The sequence below is a fragment of the Oncorhynchus mykiss genome, chromosome 20, assembly GCF_057628025.1.
Source record: "Oncorhynchus mykiss isolate SJ-2025 chromosome 20, ASM5762802v1, whole genome shotgun sequence".
In the NCBI taxonomy this organism is placed as follows: domain Eukaryota; kingdom Metazoa; phylum Chordata; class Actinopteri; order Salmoniformes; family Salmonidae; genus Oncorhynchus; species Oncorhynchus mykiss.
In genome coordinates this window covers 13,249,414-13,270,984 of record NC_143041.1, presented here as the reverse complement: position 1 = coordinate 13,270,984, position 21,571 = coordinate 13,249,414, and the positions used below count along the sequence as shown (strand labels likewise).

The following is a 21,571-nucleotide window of genomic DNA, read 5'->3' as shown; positions in this document are numbered from 1 at the left end:
ATCCACCCCCTCATGATAATATTTCTAACAACTTGTCTCGGATATTTTAATAACACAAACCCATAGAAGAAGAAAAAACGCATCTCAATCATATTTGATTTGAAGTGTCTTACAGTACTAGAATATAGTCATTGATTTACACCAAAAGTGTGGCGCGTGACGCACCCAAAGGGAACCGGGTTACGCATGCGCCCTTGATTGACCGGGGCTCAATGGATTCACTCATGTTCTTTTATAGTTCAATGTTCACGAATTCTGATGTCAAGCCGCCTGGAAAACCGGTCTGGAACCCCCGACTCATTTCTACATCAGACGGTCTTGTGACAGAAACCATCGCGGAGTCGCATATTGTCCATTATAGCCTTTCAGTGGTATCGTAATCGCTTCAGATATTGCTGAGTAAACATCGCTACATATTACCCTGGCTCAAACTCCCCCTTTCTCCTTTACGAAACAGCTTGAAAGGTGTCTGAAGTTATTTGTATAAAGTCAGACTAGTAGAAAACGTCCAACCGGTGAGTGAGTGAGTGAGTGCGTGCAGTGATGTAATAAATACGGGAAAATCGGATGTCATTGAGTTCAATAATTGCCAAGAACGTGAAAGACACACAAAACATAACAAGATAATTCGTTATAATAATGGACTTTAGATAATATTTTCTTATTATTTAGTATTTTAAGACTCAATTAAAACAAATTATATCAAAAACACGTTAAAGCAGGGTTTTTTTTATTTTTTTTTATTTTTATTTTATATGGTTTTGTGGATATAACGTTGACCAAAATCATGACGTTAGTTCTACATTTCAAAGAGTTCAAAGTATCAATAAAGTGACCAGTTTTACTCGGTATGTACTCCTCCATATCTCTCCGAAATCGAATAGTGTACGAACATCTGTAAAACAAATGTGTCAGTGTTTCCGGTTCATCATTGGAGAATGCACACTTCTCATCAATTTCTGTTAACATTGACACCATTGTTTTGGAGGGGTACACATTGTGCAAAAATATTTAGGTGCACCTCTCATCTTATTAGAAATACCACATTTTGAAGGGACAAAGCCAAGACTTTCGACATTGAATGTTTGTTTTTCCACACAGTTGGTCAATTAATTGTTCATCTCCTTACATGTGGATGGATTCATGTACAAGAAGAGAGCGACCTGGATAAACAAACCGAAATACACTATCAGCCTTTATTAAGAGAACCATTCTTAACTAATACATTTAATGGCTGATGATGGAGCCTGGTATAGGCGTCATAGGTTATCTGAGCCATGCCAGACATTGCACATTTGTTGCCAAGCAAGGAATGTTTTTCTCCCCCCAATTACTGTTTAGAGATTTAAAGCATAATCATAGATAATTAACTCTTACCAGGATATAAATAGCTAAATAAATTGCTGTTTATATTGGGTCCTGATAATAGGCCTATATGTTCTAACAGAGGCTTCAGCCTTTATTTAGCATTTATTATATAAATTATGATGATGAATGATGTATAATAATAATTTATGATTATTTGTGTCTTTATTTACTGTATACTATGTAAGCCCATTTTGAATACAGTAGTCTTCTCGGAGGACACACACAGATGGTTTGGGTCCATTCTTTGGCTCTCCGTCAACATAATAGTTATCATGGCATAGCCTATACAAATAAAGCTTTATTGCCTGCCTATTGAAACACTTGGTGCAATTATGTATGCTTTGTTGTGATATGGAAGCTGTTTTGTCTGCAGTTTACCATCTTTATTATATGCTGCTGTTGAGATAAGAATGATCCTGATTGGTTAGGACAGGGCTAATGATGTAGAAGTTGGGTGGAGTTGAGTCACACACCCACACACAAATACTAGCATTTTAGTTTGGATCGTAGAGTAGTTGACACCACAGTTGTCCAAGGAAAATGTGTAGAAGTGTTGTGCAGGTCCAGGTCTATTCCAGAGTTGGATGGCTTACTGATCCTGTGTTTGTGTGAAGTCCAACCCACAGCCATTTCACAGAAAAATGTCAGAAGAGAACATCAGAAGACGCAAGGAGAAGTGTGAGAATTGCACTAAACAGGTAAGCCCATGGAATGTTTGCGGTTTCACTGTGCAGTGTGCAAGTGTCTCTGCAACTGAAATTGTCCATCCAGTCGTATCTGACCAAGTTGTTTGAGGTCATTACTTTTTGCACGTTACAGTCAAACATATATTGTGTCCAATTCTAACATTGATTAATTTATAGATTTTTTTGGTTGATTGGTAATTTCCAGTGCAACAAGAAGCCGAGTGATGAAGACCGTAGCTCCCTTCCGGAGGAAGATGTAGCCAACGGAGAGGTCCCTGCCTCCTCCCATCTCCTCAAGCAGCAGGTGTTGCTGAGTGCCTGTCTGTCCTGTGAGGGCTGTGTGTCCGAGGAGGAGAGCCTAAAGATCTCCCAACAGAACCTGGAGGAGGTGGCCCGCGTCCTGGGTCTCAACAAGGTACTACTGGACCACTGACCAGGCTACCTTGGTCGTATTCAATAGGCACCAAATGGAAGAAAACGGACTGAAACGGGGAGGGACTATTTGAACTTATCTAATAAGAACTGATGTTTTCCCTTTTACGTTTCAAAAGGTTTTTGCTGAGGTGGTCACTAATGAGTACAAACCTGGAAACCTCACATGATTAGCCTCCCTAATCACTTGTGGAGATCTGAGAGGCTTTATGATGTCAAGGCTTCAATAGTAGCTAAAGAGACAAGGGTATATACTGTCTGAGAGGAAAGGGGAGCAATTGTGTTATCTTTGCTGTACTTAGTTTCCAGATGACCTCATGCCAGATTTGTTTTAATGTGGGTTGTTATTGCTGGTCTCTTTGCCTGGCATGCAGACTGATGCAGACTGATTGTTTTATTTCACTTCACTGAAATGTATGGGGCATTCAGTGTTGATGCCAGGTAAATGGTCTCTCTCTTCTCGGCCAATGTTTGACAAGTCCCTCTCTCCCTCTTTTTGTCATTGCAGAAGTGTGATGTGTCTAAACACCAGGTCCTGGTGGTGTCAGTCTGTCCCCAGTCTCTGCCTTTCTTCGCTGTCAAGTACGGTCTGGACATTCCCGAGGCCACACGCAAGCTCTGTGGCTTCCTCAAGAGCCTGGGTAAGTGAGCATGTACAGTATCTATGTCTCTGTGTTGACTGGGAATTCCAGACAAGCCCTGTAGTTTCCTCAAAGATATGAGAGAGAGAGAGAGAGAGAGGTACATTCGTTGGCATCTACCATAACAGATGAATCATTCTCTTCCCTTCTTCTCTCTTCTCTCTCTCTGTCTGTAGGAGTGCAGTATGTCTTTGATACCACTCTAGCAGCAGGCTTCAGTATTCTGGAGAGCCAGAGAGACTTTGTCCAGAGGTACAGCAGGAGGCACCATGATAGCCAGGCCCTACCCATGTTCACCTCCTCCTGTCCAGGTAATATTTACACAATCTCCTTGTTCCTCCCCCTCTTTCCCTCTGCGCGCACACACACACACCACAACCTGAGTATAAAATATTAAGCAGCTCTGTTGTGTTTCAGTTTAACATTTGTGTGTGCTGTTTGAGGGATGTGTGGCATTATTAAGGTACGGGTATTAAGGGTTGGACCTAGCTCCTATTTGAAAGTAGAGATAGCGGAGCCGGGCTGGGAGAGAGAGATACAGACACAGCCTCACACCACTCCCTTCCCTGGAGATAGGCCTTTCAGGAGGGGAGTCGCCCTCCCTCTCCTGCTCTCTCATTCAAATCAAATTGTTTTTGTCACATGCACCGAATACAACGGGTGTAGACCTTACCGTGAAATGCTTACTTACGCTCTCTCGTGTACTCGTTCTCTTTTTTTCAGTTTCAGTCTTGCTCGCTCTACACCTTTCTCTGACCCCATCCCTTTAGATAATAAAACCATAAGCTTAGGACTCAAGTCAATTTCATTATTCTATTTCTGTTCAGGGTGGATCCGGTACGCTGAGCGTGTTCTGGGCAGTCTGGTCACTCCTCACATCTGTACGGCCAGGTCTCCTCAACAGATCATGGGCTGTCTGGTCAAAGACTATTTCACCAAACAACAGGTCAGCGATATTTGTGTGTCGTAACAACCCATCCCATACAATTAAATGAAATTCATGAGAACATGTGAATAGTGATTGATGCCACACTATTCATGTGTTTTAACCATGTTACTCATCTCACACAGCAGGTGAATAGTGGTGTCTGCTTTGTGTTTGTAGAAGCTGAGCCCAGACAAGCTTTACCATATTATGGTGGCTCCATGCTTTGATAAGAAACTGGAGGCAGTGCGAGAGGAGTTCTACAACAGTCTCCTGGAGAGCAGAGACGTGGACTGTGTCCTCACATCCGGTACTATGCTCTCATTACCTCTACCTCTACACCCCTTGACTTTTTCCAAATTTTCTGGGATTAAAATGGATTTGTCTTTTTTTTGTGTCAACAGTCTACACAAAATACTCTGTCAAAGTGGAAGAATAATGACAACTTTTTTTGTAAAAATTATGACAAATAAAACGCTAATGTGCATTCGGAAAGTATTCAGACCCCTTGACTTTTTCCACATTTTATTACGTTACAGCCTTATTCCAAAATTGATAAAATAACACACAATACCCCAAAATAACAATATGAAAACAGTTTTTTTTTAATGTTTGCAAATTTAGCAAAAACTAAAAACATAAATACATTATTTACATAAGTATTCAGACCCTTTTCTATGAGACTTGAAAATGAGCTGAGGTACATCCTCTTTCCATTTATCATCCTTGATTTGTTTCTAAAACTTGATTGGAGTCCACCTGTGATGAATTCAATTGATGGACATGATTTGGAAAGGCACACACCTGTCTAATAAGGTCCCACATTTGACAGTGCTGCAAGCCATGATATCAAAGGAATTGCCTGTAGAGCTCAGAGACAGGATTGTGTCGAGGCTCATATCTGGGGAGGGGTACCAAAACATTTCTGCAGCATTGAAGGTCCCCAAGAACACAATAGCCTCCATCATTCTTAAGTGGAAAAAGTTTGGAACCACCAAGACTCTTCCTAGAGCTGGCCACCTGGCCAAACTGAGCAATCGGGGAGAAGGGCCTTGGTCAGGGAGGTGACCAAAAACCCAATGGTCACTCTGACAGCGCTCCAGAGTTCCTCTGTGGAGATGGGAGAACCTTCCAGAAAGACAACCATCTCTGCAGCATTCCACCAATCAGGCCTTTATGGTAGAGTGGCCAGAAGCCACTTCTCAGTAAAAGGCACATGACAGCCCGCTTGGAGTTTGCCAAAAGGCACCTAAAGACTCTCAGACCATGAGAAATGAGATTCTCTGGTCTGATGAAACCAAGATTGAACTCTTTGTCTTGAATGCCAAGCGGAAACCTGGAGGAAACCTGGCACCATCCCTATGGTGAAGCATGGTGGTGGCAGCATCATGCTGTGGGGATATTTTTCAGCGACAGGGACTGGGAGACTAGTCCGGATCGAGGGAAAGATGAATGGAGCAAAGTACAGAGAGATCCTTGATGAAAACCTGCTGCAGAGTGCTCAGGACCTCAGACTGGGGTGAAGGTTCACCTTCCAACAGGACAACGGAGTAGCTTCGGGACAAGTCTCTATGTCTTTGAGTGGCCCAGCCAGAGACCGGACTTGAACCTGATCGAACATCTCTGGAGAGACCTGAAAATGGATGTGCAGGGATGCTCCCCATCCAAACTGACAGAGCTTGAGAGGATCTGTAGAGAAGAATGGGAGAAACTCCCCAAATACAGATGTACTGAGTAAAGGGTCTGAATCATATTTTTGTTGACAAGCAGACCCATAACATGATGCAGCTTAACAACCATGCTTAAAAATATGAGGAGTGCTACTCGGTGACGTGTTGTGTGGATTTGCCCCAGACATAACGTTTTGTATTCAGGACATAAAGTTAACAAATTCTTTGCCACATTTTTTGAAGTTTTACTTTAGTGCCTTATTGCAAACAGGATGCATGTTTTGGAATATATTTTATTCTGTACAGGCTTTCTTCTTTTCATCCTGTTTTTTTCCCCATCACAGCCATTAAACTGGCCTCGTGGCCCCATTGGCCTCACGGTGAAGTCCCTGAGAAGTCCCTGTAATTTTATTTATTTTTTATTACCTTTATTTAACTAGGCAAGTCAGTTAAGAACAAATTCTTATTTTCAATGACGGCCTAGGAACAGTGGGTTAGGGGCAGAACGACAGATTTGTACCTTGTCAGCTCAGGGATTTGAACTTGCAACCTTTCGGTTACTAGTCCAACGCTCTAACCACTAGGCTACCCTGCCGCCCCGTAATCCCCCCCTCCCAAAAAAAACAAACAAACATTCCACTTTGACATTATGAGGTTTGTGTGTAGGCCAGTGACGCAAAATCTCAATTTTAATACATTTTAAATTCAGGTTGTAACACAACAAAATGTGGAAAAAGTCAAATGTTTTGAATACTTTCTGAAGGCACTGTATAAAAAAAATGTTATTTGTCACGTGCCGAATACGTGCCGAATACAACACCGTGAAATGCTTACTTACAAGCCCTTAACCAAAAATGCAGTTTTAAGAAAATACCTACAACTTGTTGAAGAGATAAGAATAACAAATGATTAAAGAGCAGCAGTAAATAACAATAGCGAGGCTATATACAGGGGGTACCGGTACAGAGTCAATGTGCGGGGGCACCGGTGTCGAGGTAATATGTACATGTAGGTAGAGTTATTAAAGTGACTATGCATAGATAATAACAGAGAGTAGCAGCAGCAGTGTAGAAGAGTGGGTGGGGGCAATGAAAATAGTCTGGGTTGCTATTTGATGTTCAGGAGTCTTTTGGCTTGGGGGTAGAAGCTGTTTAGAAGCCTCTTGGACCTAGACTTGACACTCCGGTACCGCTTGCCGTGCGGTAGCAGAGAGAACAGTCTATGACTAGGGTGGCTGGAGACCTTGACAATTTTTAGGGCCTTCCTCTGACACTGCCTGGTATAGAGGTCCTGGATGGCAGGAAGTTTGGCCCCGGTGATGTACTGGGCCATACACGCCCTGTGGTCAGAGGCCAAGCAATTGCCATACCAGGCAGTGATGCAACCCGTTAAGATGCTCTCGATGGTGCAGCTGTAAAACCTTTTGAGGATCTGAGGACCCATGCCAAATCTTTTCAGTCTTCTAAGGGGATATAGATTTTGTCGTACCCTCTTCACGACTGTCTTGGTGTGCTTGGACTATGTTAGTTTGTTGGTGATGTGAACGCCAAGGATCTTGAAGCTCTCAACCTGCTCCACTGCAGCCCTGTCAATGAGAATGGGGGCATGCTTGGTACTCCTTTTCCTGTAGTCCACAATCATCTCCTTTGTCTTGATCAGGTTGAGGGAGAGGTTGTTGCCCTTGCACCACACGGTCAGGTCTTTGACCTCCTCCCTATAGGCTCTCTCACTGTTGTCATCAGCAATCTTAATGTTGGTGTTTGAAATATGAGTGAACAGGGAGTACAGGAGGGGACTGAGCACACACCCCTGAGGGGCCCCCGTGTTGAGGATCAGCATGGAGGATGTGTTGCTACCTACCCTTACCACCTGGGGGGCGGGCCGTCAGGAAGTCCAGGATCCAGTTACAGAGGGAGGTGTTTAGTCCCAGGTTCCTTAGCTTAGTGATGAGCTTTGAGAGCACTATAGTGTTGAACGCTGAGCTGTAGTCAATGAATAGCATTCTCACGTAGGTGTTCCTTTTTTCCAGGTGTGAAAGGGCAGTGTGGAGTACAATAGAGATTGCATCATCTGTTGGTGCGGTATGCAAATTGGAGTGGGTATAGGGTTTCTGGGATAATGGTGTTGATGTGAGCCATGACCAGCCTTTCAATGCATTTCATGGCTACAGTGGTGAGTGCTACGGGTCGGTAGTCATTTAGGCAGGTTACCTTAGTCCCTGTGCCCAAGAACACTATGGTGGTCTGCTTGAAACATGTTACTATTACAGACTCAGACAGGGAGAGGTATGTCTATCTGCTTCATCTCTCTCTCTCTCTCTATCTATCTATCTATCTATCTATCTATCTATCTATCTATCTATCTATCTATCTATCTATCTATCTATTTATTTTCTTCCTTTCAGCATTTCCAGCCTCCTCCTCTCACACAAGATGCCTCGATGCCAGCTATTCTTTCAATTCCCTGTCTCCTATACCTAGACCCACTTCATTACCCCTTCTCTATCCCCAGAAATTGAGAAACATCAGACAGTGAGGGATGTCATTCGTGTTTATACTGTAAACCTGTAGGTTTTATAATTTGTCCATTGTTTAATGTAAGACTGTAAATCCGTGTGTGTGTTCCAGGGGAGGTGTTCCACATGATGGAGCAGATGAAGGTGTCACTAGCAGACCTAGACTCCGTCCCTCTAGACCACGTGTGAGTGTTTCACTTTTCACTGGCCTCTTATCAGGAAGTTTGTGTCATTGCTCAATGTGGGGTTCATTGCTCAGTGAAGCGGTGGTGTGTGTGTGTCCTTCCTCCTAATCAATGAAATCAAATCAAGCTTTATTTATACAGCACATTTCAGACATGGAATGCAATGCAATGTGCTTTATAAGAATCAACAAATAAAATAATAAATGAATAAAAGCTGAAATGTTTTACTACACAACAAACATTAAACAAAAGAAAGACACAAACTGAACAACTAAAAAGCACCCTAAGGAAAAGCAAAGCTAAAAAGATGTGTTTTAAGATCTCTTTTATATATGTCCACAGTTTCAGCCCCCCTCAGGCTATTCCAGAGGCTGGGGACATAATAACTAAAGGCTGCCTCCATGCCTCTTTGTCCCAGGCTTTGTGATAGTTAAAAGACCAGTGCCAGAGGAACTGAGGGACCTACTGGGTACATAACTTAAAAGCATGTCTGACATGTATTGAGTTGCACAATCGTGGATTGATTTAAAAACCAATAGAAGAATCTTAAAATGAATTCTAAAACTCACAGGCAGCCAATGCAGAGACCTTAAAACCGGTGTAATGTGTGCTCTCCGTCTGGTCAGTACCCGTGCTGCAGAATTCTGTATGTTTTCAGAGGGCCAATGGCTTTCTTGGGTAGACCAAACAGGAGAGCATGACAGTAGTCACGCCTGCTTGCAATAAAAGCATTGATGAGTCTCTCTGTATCAGCCTGAAAGAGAAATGGCTGCACCATGGCACTGTGGTAAAAGCTATTTTGGTCACATTCCTAATGTGGGATTCAAAATTGAGTTCAGAATCTAAAATTACACCTAGGTTTTTTACCTGGTAGAGTGCGGGCTCCCGAGTGGTGCAGAGGTCTAAGGCACGGCATTTCGGTGCAAGAGGCGTCACTACAGTCCCTGATTCGATTCCAGGCTGTATTACGTCCGGCCGTGATTGGGAGTTTGGCCGGGGTAGGCCGTCGTTGTAAATAACAATTTGTTCTTAACTGACTTGCTTAGTGAATTAAAAAATCATTATCTCTCTGTGCTTTGGCTCCAACAATAATTACCTCTGTCTTGATTTAGCTGGAGGAAGTATTTTCAATCACTAATGCAGTCTAATCGTTTATCCACGGAGCTAAATTCCTCTGGTGACACAGAAATGTAAAGCTGTGTATTGTGTGCGAAGCAGTGAAAATCCATGCTTTCTGATAATGCTGCCAAGGGGTAACATATATATATATAAACTGAACAGTACCGGACTCAAAATCTAACCTTGGTACGCCACATGTGATATGTGATATTCTCTCTGAGTTATGTTCACCAAGGGTGACAAACTCTCAACCGGTTAAATAGGTCCTACACCAATTTAGAAGTGGACCGGAGAGGCCAACTCACCTCTCCAGTCTGTCCAGAAGGACATCATGGTCAACAGTGTCTAATGCAGTACTTAAATCTAAGAGTACAAGGACCAAGAGAAAAATACTGTTGGCACTCAACTCTTTTAGCTATTTGAAAACCAATTTCTCCAGAATCTTGCTCAAGAATGGAAGTTTGGAGATTGGCTGAAAATTGCTAACAACTGAATAATCTATATTTTGTTTCTTTGTTAGCACTTCTGTTTTGTTATTTTATGATATGAAGTACGTTTTTACTTGTATTGAAAGCCCTAAACAAATAGTTTATTATTATTATTATTATTATTATGTGTGTGTCTGTGAGTCTATTTCTGTGTGTTCGGTTCAGTGTGTCACGTTCTTCTTCGTCTCCATGTTAGCCTGGGTGAGGCGGGGGATCCAGCCTTGGTGAGACACCAGGGCAGAGGATCGGAGGGCTTCCTGGAACACATCTTCAAATATGCTGCTTCTGAACTGTTTAGTCTGGATGTAGAGGAGATCACATACAAGACTCTCAGGTAAGTTGTGAGAGGGATGACTGGGACAGAGAGAGAAGTTGAAGACCTTGAACTGAGAAAGATGGAGAGGGAAGGATGAGAGCAGAGAGGGGTAGGAAAGGGGGTAGAGGAAGCAAGCTGTAAAAGAGGACTTGAGTTTAAATATCCCTCTCATTCTGTCTCCCCCCTCCCTCCCTCTAGGAACCGTGACTTTCAGGAGGTGTGTCTGGAGCGGGATGGGGAGGTGCTGCTACAGTTTGCATCCGTCTACGGCTTCAGGAACATCCAGACCCTGGTCCACCGCATGAGGAAAGGACACGTCCCCTACCAATTGGTGGAAGTGCTCTCCTGCCCCGGAGGTAACCCATTGGCCCAGCCACCTGTCAGTCACATCTACTTCCTAGTTCTGATTTGGTTTTGGGTAAATGCGACGAGGCAATTGTGAAAACCTGTGTTAGAAATTCTTGCACAAATCATTTTTTTTTGTACAATTGAGTAACCCCAGACTAGGCTGCCATTGAACTTAAATCCACCGTTGCAAGTGTAAAAAATGTAACTGAGGAAGCTGAATTCATGTAGAAACCTCAGTAGTAATTTAGTGTGATCTTTATTGTCCCAATGAATGTTGACCCTTCATTCTCCCATCTTCTCTCTCTCTCCCCCTCTTCTATTCTCTTCCCTCTCTCTCCCCAGGTTGTGTGAGTGGTCGTGGGCAGGCGCAGGGAGAGACAGGAGGCCGGGTGGACAAAGCCTTGGTTCAGCAGATGGAGGAGGCCTACAGCAGTCTACCAGTCAGGCTGCCTGACACCAACCCTGGCCTACACTTTCTCTACCAGGACTGGCTGGAGGGACAGGACTCCACGCACGCCAACACACTCCTACACACACAGTACACACAGCAGAGCCCCAGCCAGACACTGACACACACAAAGCCCCCGCACATACAGTGGTGAGAGAGACACACACACCTCTCGTACACACACGCGCACACACACAGAAAACTCCAACACACCTCAACATCCAAAAGCCCAATATGAGGGGTAATCAGGACACTGACCCTTTCTTTTCTAAGGACCATTACAATGCTTCCCATAGGTACCATTGTATAGGTGGGGACGGCCAGAGGACCAGGATGTTGCTTTTGTGGTCTTTTGCACCCCGCCTAAAGAATAATCTATGGAAAAGACTGGACCAGTATATCCCAGAAAGACTTAATTCTGGACTTCAATATGCCACAAGGTGGTGCTGTTGTTCCATCTGTTTCACTGCTCTAGACTGCTGTGGAGGCTGGTCCACTGTGCTCTCACACCATGGAGGGGGAAACAAAGATATGGGAAAAGGACGCTAGTGCCAAATATGTGGGCTAGATTCCAGCGCAAATCAATTATGTGACGGACCACAACATTTAATCCAGAGGGACACATTTGCAGGATGGACAACATTTCATCTGCCAGCCAAAGGAGCAGTAACCCTGGGAGGAATAGTATTCGATCCAAGGGGATGAAGCTGAAAAACTCACACAAATGTGTCCTGTTAACATGTACTGAATGTTAAGCCTGTAAGAAGATCTAGATGCCTTAGTAGTATTGCATTTCAGAGGGGTAAAAATACCCAAAATGTTCAACATAAAACCAGGTGTACTTGTTTCAACTGTGAAATGTACATGTTGTTTTGTCTCCTGTGATTCCAAAATGATCAATCAATTGATTGAAAATGCTAGATCTTCTCACTAATAATGCTGATAGTGCTGTTGTGACTGCCATTTGCATTGCGTGTGTTCATCCATGTAATAATCACTGCAATCAATTTGGTAAATGGCTGTGGGATAGGGATGGAGAAATATAACCACTCTCAAATTCATAGACAAAGCTATTGAGACTTTTTCATTTATTTGTATTTTGTTTAGCCTTTATTAATACAGGTTTTTTTTCCCCATTGAGATAACATCTCTTTTTCAAGAGGGACCTGGAGAGAGACTGACCATTTATGATTTAAAAATGATAGTTTTAACCATAACAAATCAAATGTTATTAGCCAAATGCTTCGTAAACAACAGGTGTAGACAAACAGTGAAATGCTTACTTACGTGTCCTTTTCCAACAATGCAGAGTTAAAGATATAAAACATAGAATTAGTGACACAAGGAATGAATACACAGTGAATAACACTTTTTTTTTCCATATTCACATTGTTTACAAACAAATGAATAAAACAAGCTCATATTTAGGGTTCTGATGGGGTACAACAGTTGATCTAAGCATGAGGCATTTCTAAGTTATTTTTCAATCGTTATTGGGTACACATCAATCCATTTACAAGTCCAAAAGTGAATGTACCAATCACAGATTGGCCCTTTTAAGGTTATTGTTTTATTTGACCATATAGTGTCTGTGTTGTATTGATTGATGAGCATTAAAACAATTCTAACCTGGAAATCAGTCTGATTTGAATAAATTCTGAAATGGGACTGAGAATATATCCCTTAGCCTGTCTCTCTCTCTCTCTAGAATGCTATAGACTCTAGATCCTAGAATTTTGAAAATGTGTGGAAAACCCAACAAATCATCCACCTCTGTTCTGACAAAAATAAAGTGATGCAAAGGTTGCATTTTAGGAGTGCAGGCTAGGGCTCTTTCACCCCTGTAAACTATAGTTGCACATTTTAATGTCACAAGTACAGTTGAATATACAGGAAATATTAAAAAAATCAGATCCAATACCATATTTGCTGGTGTGATTGAGGTAGATATGTGTAGGGGTAAGGGGAATAGGCAACAGGATATAAGATGAACAGCGTAGCTGCAGCTTGCACGTGAGTGGGTGTGTAGAGTCAGTATAAAATGTATGTGCATATTATGTGTGAGTGAGCAAATGATGGAGTGAGTGTTTGTGTTGGAGTGACGATGTCTGTGAGTGTGTATATATTGAAATAAAAATGCAACCAGAGGATGGCAGTAAACCTGTAAATAGTATGCTGCTGTGGCTGGATATTGGAGCAGGGCCCAGATCTACCCTCTTTCTCCCCTCTTTCTTGTACAGTGTGTATTCTATTTTGGGAATCAGGAAAGTCTGGTTTAGTTTATTTTCCTTTCAAACTGTAAACAGATTTGACCATATATAAGTCCATGTTTGCTTTTACTGTTTGTTGCTTTGTCTCAGCAGTGCATACTACATATTGTTTCCGATGAGTTTGTCATGAGCTTTTGTTTTCTTTGACTACACTAAAGCTGGTTGTGTTTTCTTTGACTACACTAAAGCTGGTTGTGTTTTCTTTGACTACACTAAAGCTGGTTGTGTTTTCTTTGACTACACTAAAGCTGGTTGTGTTTTCTTTGACTACACTAAAGCTGGTTGTGTTTTCTTTGACTACACTAAAGCTGGTTGTGTTTTCTTTGACTACACTAAAGCTGGTTGTGTTTTCTTTGACTACACTAAAGCTGGTTGTGTTTTCTTTGACTACACTAAAGCTGGTTGTGTTTTCTTTGACTACACTAAAGCTGGTTGTGTTTTCTTTTTTATTGATGCAGTAGTAGTTCAGATGGGGAGAAGTCTGTCCCTAGTAAAGTGATGCTCTGCCTTCTTAACAGCACTATCAACAGGGCAGGTCCTACAGGCCCTAGTTTTGCCGACCTTGACTCTTCATGGATTTAGTACTGTAGATATGTGGTAGTGTTGGAGTAGGGGCCTGAGGGCACACCGTGTGTTGTGAAATCTGTGAGTATTGTAATGTTTTTAAAATTGTATAAACTGCCTTAAATTTGCTGGACCCCAGGCAGAGTAGCTGCTGCTTTGGCAGGATTCAATACAAATACAGCCCCTACAAACATGTGATTGGGAATGTTGATTGAGCCCAACAAAAAGTCTAGTGAAAACAGGGAAAAAAAAAACTATTCAGGCTTTGTCCTCCCTCAGTGCCCATGTTAAAACCTGTCGAGACCTGTCAGAGAGAGACATCATGACAGTGTAATACTGCATCCTGTTGGCATTTGATTTGTTTAAGGTACCTCCTCCAATGAGAGCCATATCATTTGCAGATTGCCTCAGGAAAGATAGGGAAAGTTAAAAGTGGAATATCCACTCTCTCCACCCACTCACTTCTCCCACAGTTATAACCTGGGACACTGCATTGTATGGATTTATTGGACAGAAGAACCTCCAGAGGCTGTGAGCTTGTAAGTGCATTATATGTACTATTTAGATCATTGTGTGTGTGTGTGTCAGGATTTATTAGTCACCTGACTTCGAGGTGACATCTCATGGTTACGCTCAGGGTCTCTTTCTCAGAATGACCTTTAGAGTCTGTGTTTGATGGTGAATTCAGCTGAACTGTGGGTGTTTCTTTGGCACTGAGGCTGTGGAGAGAGGAAACTGCATAAACTTGAAAATATTTTTGTGTACTCTGGGACTGGGGCTGACACAATTAGAAATCCCTGATCACACTTGTAGGTGATGTCTTGGCAACGTTGGCTAGCTAAACTCATGCGCAGAAACACATCATCGGGTCTAACGTCATCACCTGCCAAACTGCGGGACACATGAAAATGTGTCAGTTTGTCTCTTTCATGACCTGGCCTCCACAATCACCCGACCTCAACTCAATTGAGATGGTTTGGGATGAGTTGGACCGTAGAGTGAAGTAAAAGCAGCCAACAAGTGCTCAACATATGTGGGAACTCCTTCAAAACTTTTGGAAAAGCATTCCAGGTGAAGCTGGTTGAGAGAATGCCCATTGTGCAAAGCTGTCATCAAGGCAAAGGGTGGCTACTTTGACGAATCTAAAATCTATAATATATTTTGATTTGTTTAACATCTTTTTGGTTACTACATGATTCCATGTGTTATTTCATAGTTTTGATGTCTTTACTATTATTCTACAATGTAGAAAATAGTACAAATAAATAAAAACCCTTGAATGAGTAGGTATGTCCAAACCTTTGACTGGTACTGTATATATATTCCACTTTGACATGACAGAGTATTTAGTTGTACAGTTAAATCAATTTGAATCCCACTTTGTAACCCAATAAAATGTGAAGAAATCCAAGGGGTATGAATACTTTTGCAAGGCACTGTACATATACTCTTTAAGTTAGTCATGTGTTGTGGTCTTTTTTCTTTGTGCTTTAAGACAGATAACTCACTGGCAAAATGCTTCTGTTGTTTCTGTCTCTGGTTTTGGGAACTCCACAAGGACAAGGTAAATTTCAAACTGCAAACTTAGGTGAAATGATGTTTGTTTTGGTACAATATAATACAATATAATACAGCATTGTTATATATGATAATGAACATGTGAATGTCCACTTTTATCATTGTATATATATGAGCATATTTATCATACTGATGTCATCCATTGATATCCTTTTATTCATTGATATCCTTTTTGCTTTCCAGGGGTTACAGTAACGTGTGACAATATATCGGTTTCAAAAGACCAGCAACTAACACTGTGCTGTACAGTGGATTACACTGCCATACAAACTATCAAACATGGGACGAAGGGGACCACAAATGACACAACATGTGTTACTGAGTGGTTTGCATGGAAGTATGCAGATAATGTACTACGGGAATGTGGGAAAGACTGTCACAAGATAGAAACGGAAGCACCACACTACTATTATACGAAAGAAAATGTTACAAAAGCTGATGAGGGTAATTACACTTTTTACATTGGCACAAACTGTGGGATTGGTTCAGGGACAACAAGCTTTTTCACTGATGCAGTTACTGGTGAGTACAATGCTAAAGCACAAAGCACTACATCAACTACTCCTGTGTCAATTCACTGTCCGGTAAAATATGCTCTGCTTTACCGGACAGTGACCAGTCTATATTGACTAGGGTTAAATGGGCCCTGAGTTTTTCCCGATCATGTGATATGACCAGGAAAAGCTTTAGTAATTATTAAATATGATAATACAATATTCCTATATAAATTCAATATAGGGCTTTGTACTGTGACGTTTGTGAGTATTCAGTGTGTTCACTGCAAACTTATCTTTATTTTCTCAGCGAAAAGTGTTGACAACTGGAGAAAGCAACAAGTATGGTTAGCTCTGGTTGTTATCATCTGCGTCGTCGCTGTTCTGGGCGTTCTATTGTTTCTAAAAACTTCTCGTTCTGGCAGAAGATTGATGGAACGACTCAAGAGTTCTATGACCCAGAGCAACAACAACACTGATGAGAGCCCTGAAGGTTCAAGAGAGGCCGTTACCCTGGTGCCTGCATAACATTCAGCGTGAGCCAGTTGTCTTGTTGGTTCTTTCGAAATGAACTCCACGTTGACCTCTGCTATGTTGCTGTATGTCAGATGCATTCCATACCAATAAAACACTACTCACTTTTGCACCTAAATTAGTTTTGCACCAACATTTGTGGAATCAGTTAGTGAAATCACTAATAATCGTCTTTCACAGAAAAAAGGGTGCTATCTAGAACCATCCCCATAGGAGAACCCTTTGAATAACTCTGGTTCCAGGTAGAACCCTTTTCATAACCCTTAAGCTTGTTTACAAAGGGAGTTGGTTTTGGTCTATATATACATTGATGTTGTAATATTCTGTAATATTCTCACAAGCATTGTTTTCATAACTACTAAGCTAAACTTGTTTTTAGTTTTAGCCTAAACTCTGACGTAATTTTCTGGGACTCATGTTTTTTTAATTAATATAAAATGTTATTGATTTGTGTACAAATAAACGTTTGTAAATAACCAGTCTTCATAATGTTATTTCTCTCATATAGAGCTTGTTGTCTTGTGCCGAATTATTATCTCCAACAATAATGTACATTTCAGTTATCACAGCACATAGAGTACCCGTCAGCAGAAAATAACCACAACACTTCCTGTGAACAAGTCAACAGAGGAAACTCTTCTCTATCCATTTATTCAGTTGTTCACCATTTTACCCTGCCAAAAGACAGTTCACCAGTCAGTTGTGAGTGTTTTGCGCGTGTGGAAGAGTGTTTGGAGCTCTCTGATAAATGCAGCTGGTACCTAGTCGGCAGGATGGATGTTCTGTTGTGGAGATGTGTGCTGGGACTCCTCTGCAGCCCTGCAGTGCTCACCTGGACAGGTAAGTGAGTTTTTAGTTGACCCTAAATGGACAATTAACCGTCAGACAAAAAAAAGGAGGACCAAGGTGGCATTCTTGTCTTCATAATAACAATATGTCTAAATCCTGGGCCCCTGTCTATCTATCTCTCTCCCTGCAAGTTTCCCAGAGCCCCAGTGCTGTAGCTCTGATGAAGGTCAACTCCTCGGCCGAGATCCTCTGCTCCACATCGCTACCGGACCCCACAGGCCTCTACCTCAGGGGTCGATTCCACAACAACAGAGATGTGCTGTACTTGTCGATAGCTGACAGAGCAGTCGGTAGGACCACAATCCACAATGGGTTCAGAGGTCGGGTCACAGTGGTGTCAGACCAGGACCAGGAGGTCAAGCGGTGCTGTGATTTCACACTGAGGCTGTCCCAGCTTGGGGTGGAGGACACAGACAGTTACTACTGCAGCTGGAGGTACTACGATACCAAAGGGAAAGTGCTGGTACAGCGGCACAGTAATGGCACCATCATCATTGTCAGAGGTACAAATATGATTATTTTTATTAAAGAAGAAGAAGACATGTTATTCATCAGGGTTAGGGTGAATTCCATGTTTCATTCAGATTGTCTTTCTCTTCCTGGATTAACAAAGACTTGGTATCCAATCATTATTCTAGAACTGTCTGTTCCACACTTTTTTATGATTGCGGTGTGACAATATCAATCTCTACTATTTCAACAACATACCACAACTGATGTAAGTGGTTTTAATGTGCTAGTACAAGCCATGATCATGATTAGTGCACAATATGTCAGGTATTGTGTTCCAATATGTGCAATATGGACTCACCATATTCCTTTGAATTTCTTTTGAATGAGTTTTCCCTGAGCAGTTGACCAGGCCAGGAAAAACTCTGGGTCAGAGTCAAAGGGCTATAATGAGGGCCCAGAGTTTTTCAAGAAGACATGAAGCTGAACCACTTCTTCTACTTCCCTCTCCCCTCCATACAGAGAGAGATCCAGAGAAGAGCTGTGGCGGCGGTCAGACCATCATGGAACTCATCTTGATTGTGTTGAGTTGGACGGCCTTCATCGTCATCTTCTTCCTCTTCATTGGAGCTCTGATGTGGCGATGCACACGGGTAAGCCAATGTTTCCCTTATATTTGCCACTGCAAAAACATTCAAGTAGTAATTACAATAATTTTCGGGATGGTAAAAAACGTTTTCAGTGTAACATTAAACATATTGGAGCAATATATTTTCAATAAATAAGATTATCTTTGAGAACTAACAATCACCATTCTCAGGGAGAATCTGAAATTCCAAAAATGTCATGGGCTGGGTCCCCCGAATGATTTCTTTGTCATGTTTGAGTCATTCCAGATAGCATAAGAACAAGGCATAGGTCAAGGCTAAATGTATATAATTGCAGGAAATTATCTTTAAAACTGAAAATTCTCTCAGTCCCATGACAAAATGTGTAGAATTGCAGGAAATTAGCTTTAAAACAGCAACATTTTGTCTCTGCGGCCAAGAGGAGGGCCTATTAAACCGTGCCTTTGCCCATGCCCATGCCCACTAACCCCACCATTTTGGATGAAGTCTAAGATGAGTGTGAATATGAATTTAAACATCTCTATGTTTTCCTACAGACCAGAAAGCACTACACACCAGCCAGGGACAATAGAAGACACCACCATCACCACCACCAGCATGTGTGTCCACAGCACAGGCCCACTGCTGACCCACAGTTCATCTACTCCAGCAGCTCTCCAGACCATGTCAACTTTAAAGGGAAACTGTAACATTGAAGGGAATGGAATAAGTTATTCTGCAATTGCGGTAATGATTTACCTTTAGAGTGTCTACGCAGTTACGCCTACTGTCTGTTCTCACTAATGGAATGTTCTTTACTTACTGTTTTTGGCTAGATTTCAGATATATTTTCAGACGTCTGTCTGAGCAATCCATTATTTGCGTTTATTTGCCAAGTTGGTAGTTGTGCATTTCTGTTCATTGCATCTGACAGAAACATCCGTGCAATTAAATAGTGTGCAATTATGTGCATTTTGTTAGGCTACTGTTCTCATGAGCTCTTTCTCACCAAATGTCTGTTTTTCTCTTCTTTTGTGTCTCCACTTCCGATTGTTATGGGAATTGTCTATGTTAACAGAAAGACTCTTTCTATGTGACTCAGTGATGCTAACAGCAACGTACCATACCACATCCTGCAGTTTGATGTCTGACATGCTCTCAGATCATATATCGGCTGTCTAATGTGTGAACGGGTCAATTGTTTAGTTTTTTGCACATCCTGTAGATTTAAGTGTTTCGACAATGTTGTGCTAATCTGTTAGATTATCCTGCTCTTCATCTGACATGTCCTAATGTGTCCAAGCTGAATATACATTCCACGCAAGTGAGAGATATAAAATAGGCATGTGTCAGTCAAGTCAACACATAGCCATTTAAAGAGATATTGCTGCATTACTTTGTATTTATGGATTCCCTGGTCTCACTGACAGAGAGCGGCGAGCCCCAGCTGTTTAGTTGATTTATATATATCTTTTTGGGGGGTTGCGTGTTATTTTGGCATTAATACGTGTCACAAATCAGTTTGCAAACAATGTGAAAAAAAAATAAAGCTGCATACAGACATGGTCTCTTTTTGCTTTCTTGAGGCAGCTTCAAAATGCGGGTGTTTCAGCCTAGCTCAGTGATTTCTGTGGTGGTGGAGCAGCCAGTGGAAAATACGGAGCGTCGAGGTTGGTAATGTTCTTTAGTTGCACCGTGATTGGCTCAGTGTTCTGTCACTCATGGGGACACTACATCACTGCAAAATCTACAGGGAGAGCTCGAAAATTCAAGCCCTTGGGTGCTGCCATAGATTTACATTAGAAGTGCGCAACCAAGCAGGCTCAAGGTCATTGGCACAGATCAAATGATGTCAAATCACATTATATCTACCATAGCTTTGATTGTCGTCAATCTACTGGCAAATCCTTTTCAATCCTTGTCATATGAAGAGAAATGAAAGATAAAACGTATCGGTGCTCATCGGCCATAAACATTACACAACAAGTTGGAAATCGCAAATTCAACAATGAGTGGTTGAGAAAGAATCAGTGGCTAAGTGAAAGCTTCGCAAAGCAATCACTAGCCTGCTATTTAGTGGAGAGGGTGTGTGGTCCAGGTCTGGGTTTAAGGGTCTCTTTTCCAAGCTTAAAAGGATAAACATTCACTCGTAACACACCATGGGCCAGAAAAGGTTGAATACATTGACCCTGCTGTCAATCCAGCATGACTTCTGACGCGTTCAAAACAACTGGGAATCTCAGACTGGGAAAATACTTTTTGAACGGTCATCCAACTCAGAATTCCAAGTCGGAAACTCAGGCCTCTTTCTAGACCTCTGACCTGAAGATCACTAACATCGTGAATGAACGTTGTTTTCTTGGAGTTCCCAGTTGTCTTGAAAGCATCATAAATCCTGAGAATTCCAGACTTTGATGACAAAATATTCCCACAAGAAGAACCGCCATGCCACCTTCCTGTTCAAATGAGCACAGCACAACAAGGTGAGTCCAAAAATGTGTTGTATGCTGCTGCATAAATGATGTAATATGTCAGGGAGATATGTATACTGTAGCTAAGAAAGTAATACTAAGTGTATGTTGGTAGTAAGCTCTTAGTAGCCCATGTGCCTCACCCTAATAATCTGGTCCCTTTCCCCCTCATAATTTAGCCTACTTTAGCCTCTGACTTGGTGGTGCACATGTAGCCTATAGCCTGTTTTAGAGAAATGTCATCATTGAATATTGTAAGAGCTTTCCTTGTCTGCTTATATGCCCCCTAATTTATCCTACGGTTCTGACTTGGTGTACAGGGACAATACTGTAAGAATGGACCATGTTCTGAATTCTGTTGCTGAACATTTGAAAAATGCTGAACAAATTCATATTGACTTTGTCCATCTTAGCTCGCTCACTAATATCTTAATCGGAATTACGGATTGCCTTTTATCTACTCATCGTTCCTTTATGCCATAGTTTGTACATTTCAATTGTCAGTAGAAACCACATTTGTTTAAGCAAGTCAGCCATATCAGCTTTGTTTTTTTTTTTAGAAAGGCAGTAAATTATGCTGAATGAACTGTTTCGCTGCCAGACAGGGCTCCG

The 21,571-nt window shown here is 41.8% G+C and overlaps 2 protein-coding genes and 1 long non-coding RNA gene across 5 annotated transcripts; all 3 read left to right on the top strand.

The window, feature by feature from the left end:
* The first annotated feature begins 12 nt into the window (after positions 1-12).
* Positions 13-12,777, top strand: LOC110498921 (nuclear prelamin A recognition factor). 2 transcript variants are annotated; one of them, XM_021575634.3, is made up of 11 exons: positions 13-515; positions 1,983-2,066; positions 2,260-2,469; positions 2,995-3,127; positions 3,304-3,438; positions 3,955-4,073; positions 4,233-4,362; positions 8,350-8,422; positions 10,226-10,363; positions 10,544-10,701; positions 11,036-12,777. In XM_021575634.3, the coding sequence occupies exons 2-11, from the start codon at positions 2,010-2,012 to the stop codon at positions 11,293-11,295; spliced, it is 1,413 nt and encodes a 470-aa protein (XP_021431309.1). In that variant the 5' UTR covers positions 13-515; positions 1,983-2,009; the 3' UTR covers positions 11,296-12,777. The 2 variants fall into 2 exon arrangements, with proteins under 2 accessions (XP_021431309.1, XP_021431310.1); XM_021575635.3 differs by having other exon boundaries at positions 52-515; positions 1,995-2,066.
* A 1,586-nt stretch (positions 12,778-14,363) lies between these two features.
* On the top strand, positions 14,364-16,075 carry LOC118942031 (uncharacterized). Of its 2 annotated transcripts, none has more exons than XR_005037917.2 (3): positions 14,364-14,514; positions 15,471-15,539; positions 15,737-16,075. It is a non-coding gene; the product is annotated as an uncharacterized LOC118942031 (long non-coding RNA). The 2 variants fall into 2 exon arrangements; XR_016489329.1 differs by having other exon boundaries at positions 14,401-14,514; positions 15,475-15,539.
* A 1,065-nt stretch (positions 16,076-17,140) lies between these two features.
* On the top strand, positions 17,141-20,049 carry LOC110498919 (uncharacterized). Its single transcript, XM_021575626.3, has 4 exons — positions 17,141-17,421; positions 17,562-17,933; positions 18,403-18,533; positions 19,046-20,049. The coding sequence occupies exons 1-4, from the start codon at positions 17,355-17,357 to the stop codon at positions 19,196-19,198; spliced, it is 723 nt and encodes a 240-aa protein (XP_021431301.1). The 5' UTR covers positions 17,141-17,354; the 3' UTR covers positions 19,199-20,049.
* The last annotated feature ends 1,522 nt before the right edge of the window (positions 20,050-21,571 follow it).

Excerpts from the sequence above, each read along its gene's own strand:
- LOC110498919 (XM_021575626.3), top strand. The coding sequence starts at position 17,355 with ATGGATGTTCTGTTGTGGAGATGTGTGCTGGGACTCCTCTGCAGCCCT. Across the intron at positions 17,422-17,561 it reads TGCAGTGCTCACCTGGACAG|TTTCCCAGAGCCCCAGTGCT; the intron begins GTAAGTGAGTTT and ends TCTCCCTGCAAG. Across the intron at positions 18,534-19,045 it reads TGATGTGGCGATGCACACGG|ACCAGAAAGCACTACACACC; the intron begins GTAAGCCAATGT and ends GTTTTCCTACAG.
- LOC110498921 (XM_021575634.3), top strand. The coding sequence starts at position 2,010 with ATGTCAGAAGAGAACATCAGAAGACGCAAGGAGAAGTGTGAGAATTGC. Across the intron at positions 3,128-3,303 it reads TGGCTTCCTCAAGAGCCTGG|GAGTGCAGTATGTCTTTGAT; the intron begins GTAAGTGAGCAT and ends CTCTGTCTGTAG. Across the intron at positions 10,702-11,035 it reads AGTGCTCTCCTGCCCCGGAG|GTTGTGTGAGTGGTCGTGGG; the intron begins GTAACCCATTGG and ends CTCTCTCCCCAG.